Below are 12,072 nucleotides of genomic sequence, written 5' to 3'. Positions count from 1 at the left end.
GGTATAATAAGACTGTATTTTTGTTTTTTCGAGGTGGCAACACTCTTTTTAGTAAAACAATGCTGTATCATTGATATCATAGAGGGGTCATTTCTAGCCAGTTTTGTAGGATAAGAATTTTATTTAGAATGTAATTTCGAGGATTATTGGACTTTCAAATCCAGCAGTAATTCAGACTTGAATTGAAAACTTTCCCTAATGGATGATATATAAAATGGATGACCCAACGCAATGTTCATAAAACTTTACGAGCTGTAGTATTTTATTTGATGTTTAACTTTCCATCAGGAGTGCGTATGAGTGATACAAAATAGATTAATTTCGTTTTATATTTTTAATCCTGATGGCGTTTGGAATACCGGTCCACTGGGCCATTTATCTGCCTCCCTTTGATTTACTTTACTTTAAATCATCGCACAGTGTATAATTTATGCAAGTTAAGCCAACCAAATATATTTCTTTTAGCGTTCTGTTGCTTAAGATGTCTTCATACTTGAATATTTAATAAAGTAATAATTAAAAAAATAGCGATAAATGAAAATCGTATAATATAATAGTGATAAATAGAGTCGGATGGTCGTGGTGGCTCAGGAGATGGAGAGCTCACCTCCCAAAGAGGTGACACGGGCTCGAATGCTATTGATAACTGGTAAATAGGAATTTCGCACCCGGCTCGCACGAAGCACTCTGAAGCATTATCAGAGGTAGACGAATCACGGATTACATTACCCTTACAGTCAGGCAAACTCTAGTAGTTTTCCATGGATTTCCTCTGCATGTAACGCAAATGCAGGTTTGTTCTATTAAAAAGTCTTCCATGAAGGCAAATTTCTTACAATACTTTATCCAGGAGTTCCGTTGTTTTCTGGATTGGGTTCAAAATTAGAAGGTTACAGAGTTGAACATTGGTAGTAGTAAATTCAAATTTGGGTCGGCTGTTCAACGGTGGTTACGAAATAATGATATAAAAAAGATAAAGAAAATTAAACAAAATTGACTCTTTCTGAATGTAAGAAGCTAAAAAAGGTTGGAATATTAGAAAGAAAAAGGAAAAACACAGGAAAATGCTTTAGTTTTTTTAACAAAATTCATTAAAACAAAAATAATGTTAGTTTTATCTTAACGTGGCAGCTGTCACAATAAAAATTATTTTAATATTATGTGAAGTTAAGTAATTGTTTCTCATATGTTTACAGCTTATTTTTTGAAAAATATTAGGATTAAGGTTTATATTTTCTCCCAAATATCAAAATAGTGCACGAAAATGCCCTGTAGTTTTGCTAAAAGCTACTGTTCGAAATTTTTACGAAAAAAAGTAGTCGTATTCGATTTTTTTTTAAAGTTATTGTAATTGTTACTGTAAAAATAATTTACGGTCATCAAACATGTTTACCTACTTAATTAATATTCGTGAATTTTAATATCGTTTGAAATTTATAAGAGTATTTATTTACAGTACGAAACATAATTATGAAGTTGATCAGATGAGCAAGCTTAAATTAGATGTAGAGTGATTTATTTCAATCTTGAATGTAATGAAACACCTTTTTCTATCTCGGTTTATTTCATTTAAAACCATTTTATTACCTTTTTAGTTGAAGTTTTTTAAAGTCGCTTGGTTTGCAGCTTCATTTGGTTAAGTACCCTACTGTGCGTTGTCCGAAGTTTGCGGATTTAATATTGCTCTGTAAGTGATATTAGTTTCGTAGTTATTTAACTGAAACTCTACAGTGAAATATTTCTTTTTTTACTATATCCAGATTTCCATTTTATTTCTTACTTCCATTTTACTTTTAGCATTTTAATATTGTAAATGTTGGTAATTTAGTCGAAATGCTAGAAATCTTTTTTACTTAATTAAAAATTACTTAATTTGGAGCATTATATATTCGTTTGTTGTTATGATTAACGTAAACATTGTTTTCTTTTCCTTTGAAGTAAAAATTCTTAAAAAAATTATAATAATTAACTTTATGTTAACTGATTAACATTTATTAGAGTAAAATAAAATTTTTGAATGGATCATAATACATTTATAAAAAATAAATAATATGTATAGGAAATTTTGAAAATGATTACTTTACAATTCTAAAGTGGTAGATACATAAGAAAATATATACTTATTTTAAATGCAAACATGTTACCATTTATTAAATAGGAGCACTCATAGCAGTTTTAAAAGTGCTAACGAGTTTGTGATTAGTACATGAAAAATGAATTTTGGCTAATTTTATTTTATAACTTTTTCTATTCAGTACGAGAATTTAGTGTTCCACTAGAAAGTCAATTTCTTTTTCTGCATTTTAAATTGTCAAGTATAAATTAAAAAAGACCTTGCACCTACTTTTTGTTTATGTAGTCATTATGTTGACGAGCTTATCGTTTTCATTATACTGATGACAGATGAGTTTTCCTATTATCATTTTACATAACTGGTCTAATCAAATTTAATGCTCTTACAATGTCATATAGTTGCTTCGTTTTAAAGAACGAATGTTCTCCTTATTTATCGAAACTTATCGCCAAGCCAAGGATTCCAAAAAACATCGAATATTATAACATTTTTTTAATAATTCTGTGATTTTTAAAATAGATAACAGCACGAATTAAACTTCTGTTCAACGTGTTTGACTTTCAAAAGCTTTTATATTGTTTTGAAAGCATATTTGTATAATTTGATAATGAAATAAATAGGAACTATACTCAGTCGCGGATGATTTCTTAAATCCTATACAGCAACGGTCTTTTCTTAACTTGCAACAGAGTAAAGTACTAGAGAATAAGTGAAAAAAAATTCTTTTAACATATAATAACGTCACAGTCTTTAACAGCTTTATTCCATACGAATCACTAGCTTTCATCTGCCTAATATTGTATTGAAAGTATGTAAGCAATATAGAAAGGTTTTTACCTACTGTCAAAATGACTGGAGCAGTAATTTTCCACGTCCATCTCCAATACCAGCTGGGTTTTCTTCCAAGCATGAAATGTATGTCCTCGCAAAATCGATCAACGCCTGTAAACCAGAAGAAAAAATTTAGGCTATTCATGCATCTAACAGCTTTCTGCCGTTGTAATAAAACAGCAAACTCCGTTCATTATTGCAATTATTATCAAAGCGTGCATTAGAGCTAAAATTGTGCAATTAGTCCTGACTAAGCAATTGGTACCATATTTTCCAATTTGCAACCCTTTGTGTTATATTGAAATCAGAAATTGGCATATCATGATGCGTCATGGCGTAAGCAACTACTATAAAAAACTTTTTAACTCTCCCTGGACAGGGAGGCATAACGATGGTGGTTAGAGCGCTCTACTATGAGCCTGGAGGTCCTTGGGTCGAATCCTGCGGGTAGACAACAAACATCTCTCTCAAACATTCCTCATTCCATACCACTTTAGAGACTACGCATTTTGTTCAAAACTGAGTATATGCTGTTTCGATAATGAATACATGGAGGTTTTAAATTCGAATATTATTTGTTTCCGAATTATTCAGAGGCATTTTTGCTGAATTTTGAGAAACCTTTTTTCATAGTATAAGGATGTCACGTAAAGATTTAAGGTTAAATTTGTTTTACTTTTATATTTTTTAAATTAACTGTGGATGTTTTTTTTAAAAAATAACAAATGTATAATACATTTTGATATTCTACAAATATTGTTTTTTGAAAAGCTTAGGCGATCTCACGCTGTCAAGTTAATCTGACGCAAACTATAGTTATTTTTTGAAACTTATACTCTAAGTTTTATGCTTTTTAGATCTTGTTACAGTGTTTATGGTCAGTAAACAAGCTATGGGCAAAAAACAATTTATTTCATATTTACCCTACATTTTTTCATCCCACGTGAGGGAGGAAATTAGTTACAGTATATTCTTTTATACGTCTATGGTTGAAATTTGAAAGATGTTTTAAAAAACACTTTTCTAGGATATCTATAATATAAATTATTCATAGAATTTCCTTATGGAATAGTACGATTTTATTAATTAAATTTTTACGTTTATATACTTTGATTGTCATTATGAAAGAAATTATTTCCATGTAGGTTATTTTAATAATTATTACAAATATGTAAGAGTATTGAAACCCAAATGAAGACTTGTTTTTAAAAAATAGCATTTGTTTCAAAATATATGCTTAATTTAGTGGTATCAAAATGATCTAAAGGGAAATTCAGTACAGTAGTTATAAATTAGATAGTGATCTAGGAGAAATACTTCATTGCTGGAAGTATCGCAGTACGCCGCTTGGGACACTTTATTATGGACAGTCTGCTCGTGCGCATTCGTGTGGTAAAAATATTTATATAAATTACCCTAACGCTGGGCTTTTTAGCAATTGTTGTAAAAAATTTTCCAGTATGAACAAAGTAAGCGTTTCGGTATGAAAAGCTTTCAACTTACCATAAATCCATGGAATTGCGATGCTCTCAACTACAGCAACACAAACTACGGCTGTACCACCTCCGTATTTGTCCATCATTTCTAGTACATACTGGCCACCCTAAAATGAAATAATTTATTATTTTGAAATAATTTTGTTTTGAGTTCAGTGGACAATAGAATTAAAAATAAAAATAAAACATTATTATTGCTTACTGCTTGGATTATTTCGATGGATTATTAAATGATTAATACGCTTAGAAAGTATCATTTGTCGATTGTTCGGTGGGCAAAGGAATTTCTAACTCAACTAATAAAGAATTGTACAAGATGCGACGGAAAACGTTTTAGGGATATTCAGTAGTCATAATAAGCCTTTGACTCACTCATGCATTTGAGATAAACATAAAAAAGAATTTTTTTTGGATATTTCTAGTACTTAACCACACTATTTAAAATAAAATACAAATATACACTGTACAGTACCCAAAATTAAAGTGACTGATTACATACGACCAAAGCATTAATATTTTAAATATTGTGCAGATTTCGACAGGTCATATTGTCTGTCATTTTTGAAAAACAAATATTTTATGACTATTTAAAATGTAATGCTTTAACGAAAAAAAAGCTTAATGTCATTTCATGAATAGAGAAATATTTTATTTCTCATTAACTATTGATTTTATTTAAATTAAGCGAAACCATCATAATAATAAATACTGAATATTATAATAGATAATAAATACTTTTGTGACGCATGGTAGTCCTAACAAGAAGCAGAAGATGCCCAATAGAATACAAAACTTTGCCTTATGATTTCGTAGCCGGGGGAATTCATCACAGAAGCTCGTCAAAAAGTTTTCCATCAATGCAAACTATAGAAAAAAAATTATTGACAAATTATGAGCTGTCAAAACAATCATTACTCAAGAAAATTAAAAATAAATAGTAATTAGAAAACTATAAAAATTGTGCTTTAAAAACAGCTGATGAAGCATCAGTTAGTGAGAAACGGTTTTCTATGCTCCGTATGGGAAAACAAGAATCTATTCCAACCAGGTTCAAAAAGTCGTTTCAAAGTTTGTCAAAAGAGTGCACTTTTCGCTGGGAAAACTATGAGACCATGTTTTCTGTTGCATGTTAGACTATTAAACTAAGATATTTGAAAATGGCCTGTTAATCCGCCGCTTTGTTGTTGCAACTGATGCTTTTTTCTGGTAAACATTGTTTCGAAGGATTTTAGCTTGTAGCACCATCTTCCGATCAACTTCATAACTAATTGTTAAATTTAATAAATTGAGAATAAAATCATCTGGTTTCACATGCAGATCGCAGTAAACTATATATTGTCTTTTTTACATATTTCCTTAATTTAATGTCGCAAATCGTTGGTCTTTTTGGGGCACCCCTGGTTTCTGGTGCTTGACTATATTTGATTAAATGCAATATTAATAATAAAAATAAGTGTAATGGACAAATGGGTCTTGTATTTTATAACAGTACGTTATACAGGGTTTCCGTGGATCCTTGAAAATTTCATTAGTTGTAGTAAATTTACCTTAATGCTACAAGGAATTTTTAATTTATAATTCACAAATTCTTCAAGTTACAACTTCATCGTTAAGTGGCTAGCAAGACAGAATTTCCATGCAAATATACTTTCCTTGGAACACAATATTTAATGTTGATTGCGCAGAAATTGAAATATCGACACTTGCTTTATTTTAGATACTACTTTTTAAAATTTTCATTTCGCCCACGGGAACCCTGTTATAGACAGAATACAATGCCATTGATATAAGTATTAGATGATAACTTAAACTAATGGGAATTTATCAGCCCCAAATATACATGTTTTTAAAGTTTAAATTGTATCCGAAATAGCTCAGTGGTTAAAGGCATTGAGCTGTCATTATGTAGTACCGGCATTTAATTCATTGTGGTATCTTGAAGCCTAACTAGCTTTAGGTCGATGCGTACCAGCTAACCTGGGACGTAAAGCTGACTTTTGAGTAAGGCTGATCACATTGCTGACCAATCACGACGCTTGTCTCGAAATTGTAAAGCCTTAACCTGCATGTTCTTCCTAGTCCACAACGGGCTTTTATGGGAATACTTTACCATACTGAAAGTTTAATTAAATTAAAATATATGTTTTTTTAATGGTAAATTATGATTATTTGGAGACAATAAAGAAATTTTAAATATATATGTATATATAATACTAAATGATACTAAATTATACGTAATTTTTACAGTTTACGTAATTATAAAACAAATTTATTGAGGAAGGCAAACTTGAACAACAGAAAAAGGCAATTCTTTATTTGAAATATAAATTTTAATCTAATTATAAAGTTTTTTGATTAAATGTTCAAGTAATATTTAATAGTTAATCAAGAAACTATAATAACACTAAAAACGATAAACGTTTAAAGTTAATAAACTTTTTATAAATGAATTTTCCTAATGAAAGAGATGGATTTAGTTCAAATTTGCATAAATACNAAAAAGGCAATTTTTTATTTGAAATATAAATTTTGATCTAATTATGAAGTTTTTTGATTAAATGTTCAAGTAATATTTAATAGTTAATCAAAAAACTATAATAACACTAAAAACGATAAACGTTTAAAGTTAATAAACTTTTTATAAATGAATTTTCCTAATGAAAGAGATGGATTTAGTTCAAATTTGCATAAATACATTCAAAAGAACTTTTTTATTATAATTTAAAAACACCAATTAACTTACTTGTTTTTGCTTGCATTTTGTTCTAAAATGAGTATATTTTTTACTGAACATAAATTTTAATCTGGTATAAATGTCTTGTTTTAATTGAAATCTAAAATTAAATTTACTACTTAAATTAACAAAATAGTTTATTGGTATGCTTTAACTATTCAAAAAAGCAAAGGGTCTCATACAGCAAAGGGTTTTAAAGAACGATTTAAACTTTTATGTTCTTAAACTTATAACGGATTTATATATAAAAAAAGATTTTTTTAGCATTTTATTCGAAAAATACTTACTTCGCTATCTAATCCCAAGATGAAGAGCATGAAGAAGAAAAGAATAGACCACAACTGTGGAATAGGTAATCTACTCAAAGCCTCCGGATAGGTCATGAATGCTAAACCAGGTCCTTGAATGAAAAATTTAGATAGTAAAAAAGTTCAAAAAGTTTAAATCTTCTATTCTTTACTTATATAAACTCGTGAAAAGTGATTTTATTTTAAGCCACATGTAAGAGTTTAAGAACTTAATATCCTCTTAGGTTATTCATGTATGGATTAAAGACAATTTTGATTAAAAAACGGAGTTGATTTTTTTAAAAAAAAGATTTATAATTTCTCTCGGGGATTTATTTGTTCTATAACGCACATTTAAAAAATCAAATGAGATATTTTGAAAGTTGTTTATTTTTAAGAGGAGCTTATTTCAGTATTTAAATTACATTATTTTAATATATGTTTTTAAAATATATTTTAACTAAAAATAGTAAATTAATTTACATGATTACATTACTTTTAACTTTTGCTTAAGGTAATAATGAGAATTTCTGAAATATTTATTTTAATTTTAGATTGTTAGAATTTCATTAATTTAAACAAGCTATAAAGTAAGCTTCAGCTAACGTTTAATTCTGATAAATGATGTTCTTCAGAAATTGAATTTGAGCTTATTAAAAATAAGATATTTTATCAGTTTTTAAAAGAAGTTGCTTGTTTATTAAATGCGTCTTAAATGAGCATTATGTTAGCAAATTAAATCAACATAAAAAGATATCCTAATTATATTAAAGAAAATACCGACTTGTAAATAGGCTTAATTCTGCATAACAAAGTTCGCAAATATTAAGAAAAGAAATTTTAGCAAATTAATCTATTCTTTTTTTAAACATGTTGTACATTAATTAGAAATAAAAAAGGTATTTTCGTAAATAAGAAAAAAACAAAAACTGTGAATTTAATCGATATTTGATGTTCTTGATTTAAGTACCCATAGATGTTTTCGAAATAAATTTTTAAAATATCGCTGGCACAAAACTTACCAGATGTAATATTTTATTTGCATTTTGTTATAGTAACCAATGTGCTTGTATCTATTTATAATTTTCTGAAAAAAATTACTAAGAGAATTTTATAAGTTTACTGCAGAAAGTATTAAAGATTTTATGACTTAAAAAATATTTGATTTAAGAATTATATTTTCATATTCTCTCTGCAATAAAACTTTTGTTTTTGATGGTTCAGTAATCATTGGGCTGTACTTCGTCATTTTTGACAATCATTTTGTCACAAAATTGCTGAAACGCTAATTCTCAAATACTTGAAAAAACTAACTTCCTTATTCTAGCATTACTGATAGGTTTTCCAGCATTTTTTTAAATCTTGTTTTAAGACGATTTCCATGGCATGACGGGATGGTACCAGTGTTAGTGCACTAGTTTGTCAAACAAATTTACCAGGTTTTCTTCCTGCTGATGGATAACTACTAATTTATTTCCATTATTTTATGTTGTATTTTATAATAAATAGCATTAATTAAAGCCTTTAACCTAACTCATATTCTCAAACAAGGCAAGATGGTAATTTTCTCAATTTGTCAGAGTGTTTGCTTAGAGCGTTTTTCTGGAAACGGTTCTGTCATAACGAGGAAAGTTCCCTGAAATTTGGGTATCTATTTGTTACAGTGTAAAACAGGCATTAAGAACTGCTTATTGTCTGCTTTTCCTCTTTTACATTTTAGATATTAAGAAAGATTGATAGTGTATTTCTGTATCAATGTACTACTATACATATGAAGTATAGGTATGTTGTCTGCGTTGGGAGTTGAGCCGACTATCAGACGGCAGTGAGAATGACAGCTTATTCCATGGTCTTATTCTTGTCTGAAGTACACTTTCAAAAATTCCAGATCAAATTCCAGTAAAAAGTACCGGTATCCAGGGTGTCAATACCTTTTACCTCAAAATTCATTTTTCCCGAAAGGTTTTACGGAGCAAAAATTCTGATATACCGTAATTATTACAGAAATATTTGCTTTAAAATCACTGAATCACTATAAATAAATAAATATTACTCTAAAAATTACGGTAGGAAATTTTACAGTAAAAAAGAATTTTAAGGGATGCCGCACTTAGGGTTCCAGTACTTTTTACTGTAATTTGATCCGGAATTTTCAACAGTTTACATGGGCATCTTCAAGGAACTTAGTTGATTCATAAGGCAAGCAAATAAAGAAATATATTCCTCTAATTACTTTAATCGTTTCATAGTTATTATATCTTACCAAAAAAATAAAATAAATAAAATTCGTCACAACTGAGCAATTTTTTCCCTGTTTAAAACAGTTATTTTTTTGTTTTTTGTCTTGTAACAATTTGAATAAGTCACCTGAAACAAACAACAGAGACTCTAACAAGAAAATCTTAAGCATCAATTTCAATGAATATGTCACAGTTTCTGAAAGATCTTCAAAATCTTTCTGCCAATCATAAAAATGAAAAACTCAGCAATCTTGAAAATAGCAAACCTCACTATAATAGAAGAAATTAGCAAAAAACATTCCGGTGAACAGGCCATGTGAGAAGAATGTCAATTGATTCACGATTCTCTCCTGATGGCAAGGTAAAGAGGGGAAGACGATCGCGAAGACCATATGCAAGCAAATTTAGAAATATGACATAAAAGAAGAAGCCATATCCCAAGTCCAGAAACCAGGGAGAATGAAAAAGTAGGCTGGAAGCTTCATTCAGAAAATGGAGTGGACGGCCTAAGTAAGTAAACAATAATGATAAAATGTCTATCATATATATATGGGTCATTCTCACAAAAAGGTGATTTTTTAAGTCCTCCAGTAATAAATATTAGGAAATACAGCAGATTTCTTAATATTTTTCTTCATCATTTTTCGTAAAGTTCTAACTAACAAATCATATACATTTCTGCTAAATGTATTTAATATTTCATTCTTATTTTTTAGTAAACATAACTTGAAAATTCTCTTCGTGGACGTCCCTACGTCTGTGACACAAAATAATTTTTAATGGCTGTTAAACAATTTAAATGTTATTTTAATGATTTTTGTAGTTTTACCTAGTTAAATGGTTATAGTAACCTTTTATTTAATATTTTTTTGAAAAAAATTTATTTTTATAAGACAAATGACTAGTAAACTTTGTTCATCAAAAATGAAATCTCCCTACATGGAAAATTAATAAAGTTCGGTAAATATGCAATAAAAGGCCGCAGATGCGAAATCGCTATAAGAAAGCTTCTGGGAAAGGTAATCATTCCATTTTCTATTGTTAACTATCAGTTGTTTTTGTTCTGTTTGGTGTCAGTTTTGAATTGTTGTGTTCAACTGGGATTTGGCAAAGTTCTCACCGTATACTCCGTGGACATCATAAAGAAGGTAAGAGAAAATTATTTTATTTTTGAAAGATGAATTTTAGGTTGCAAAAATAGTGTATTTAATAAAAAGAACTGCCCCATTTTTGTAACTTTAAAATTAAAAATCAGTAAAATTCAAGAACTAGTTCTTGTCTCCTTCGAGGACGTTCCCTCCGTGGACATGACAATTCCACGGAGGAGAAGACACAGTCAATGGAAGAGACAATGTGTTAGATAACCATACTACAATTTTAATAATTAAAAAACTATTTTCTTTTAATTGATATTTTTTAAAATGGAACAAATGTGTTAATTTGTTTGTATTTTTAAAGAAAATCAATTAAGTTTAACTTTTTCTTATCGGAGAAGTAAATATTTAAAATTTTTCTAAATAATTTCTGTGATGTTTAAAAGTTTTTTTTCTCTTGAAATTTTAGGAAAAAAATGGCAAAACCAACATGTAAAAAAAGAAAGCAATCAAATGTTCAAATGCAAAAGAGAAGGGAACAGGAAAAACTCAGTATGAGACAAGCTAGACAGAAGTTAAAAGAAAACCCTATATTGTTTAAAAAAAAAAAAATAAATAAAAAAGAGCAAGAAACTTTAAGATCTGTATCAGAAAGAGATTTAACAGAAAAATCGTGAATGTACTTAAATTTCTAGAAATTGATAGAGCAAGCCGCTTGTGCCCAGGGAAAAAAGAAACAATAACAAGAAGAAAAGAGAAAAAACAAAAACGTCATTTGGATGACAGTATGTTTAACTTGCATAAAATGTTCATAAAAGAGTACCCTCAACACTCAACTTTCATGTGGAGTCTGAATTTGTATTTCAATAGTCTTTACATTTTAATTTATTAATATTCAGTAAGAGTTACTTAAAAAATTGTACACTTAGGTTAAAAATGAATGTTTCCTTTCATAGCAGCATGATTAATCGGAGGTAGCTCTATCTCTAATGAAATATTTTATTATTTACTGATTAATGTTAAACTCATATCAGTTGTACCCAATAATCAATGAATTAGTCTTCATTGACATTTTATATTTTATAACATAAAATGTCTCCTCCGTTGACTATTACATCTCCTCCGTGGACAAGGCAGAATTTAAAATATTTTAAATCTTGAAAAAAATAAAATAGAAAACTTGACCATTTTTAATAAGGACATATAACAAAAATAAATAAAGACATTTATGTAATTTTTATCACTTTTTTAATTACTTTAATTTAAGAAATTTTTTTAGTCTATTTATACCTTTTCAGTGAGAATGACCCATATGC

The 12,072-nt window shown here is 28.6% G+C and overlaps 1 protein-coding gene across 2 annotated transcripts in view; it reads right to left on the bottom strand.

Annotated features, from left to right (window-relative positions):
* LOC107452129 (sodium-dependent proline transporter-like) overlaps positions 1 to 12,072 on the bottom strand; it is an 84,903-nt gene that overhangs the window by 25,621 nt on the left and 47,210 nt on the right. Inside the window, exons 10-13 of one of the 2 annotated variants that reach the window (XR_011636649.1) lie at positions 7,423 to 7,535; positions 5,137 to 5,265; positions 4,409 to 4,508; positions 2,912 to 3,016 (exon numbers count right to left, since the gene is read on the bottom strand). Coding sequence is in view for 1 of the 2 variants with exons in the window: in XM_043039163.2 (XP_042895097.1) it covers positions 2,916 to 3,016; positions 4,409 to 4,508; positions 5,137 to 5,265; positions 7,423 to 7,535 (443 nt within the window). In the remaining variant the exon portion in view is untranslated. The remainder of the gene's footprint in view (positions 1 to 2,911; positions 3,017 to 4,408; positions 4,509 to 5,136; positions 5,266 to 7,422; positions 7,536 to 12,072) is intronic. The other variant, XM_043039163.2, reaches the window with a different exon arrangement.

Source organism: Parasteatoda tepidariorum, chromosome 4 (genome assembly GCF_043381705.1).
Source record: "Parasteatoda tepidariorum isolate YZ-2023 chromosome 4, CAS_Ptep_4.0, whole genome shotgun sequence".
NCBI classification, from domain to species: domain Eukaryota; kingdom Metazoa; phylum Arthropoda; class Arachnida; order Araneae; family Theridiidae; genus Parasteatoda; species Parasteatoda tepidariorum.
The sequence above is the reverse complement of the archived record's forward strand: the minus strand, read 5'-3'. Positions and strand labels throughout refer to the sequence as shown.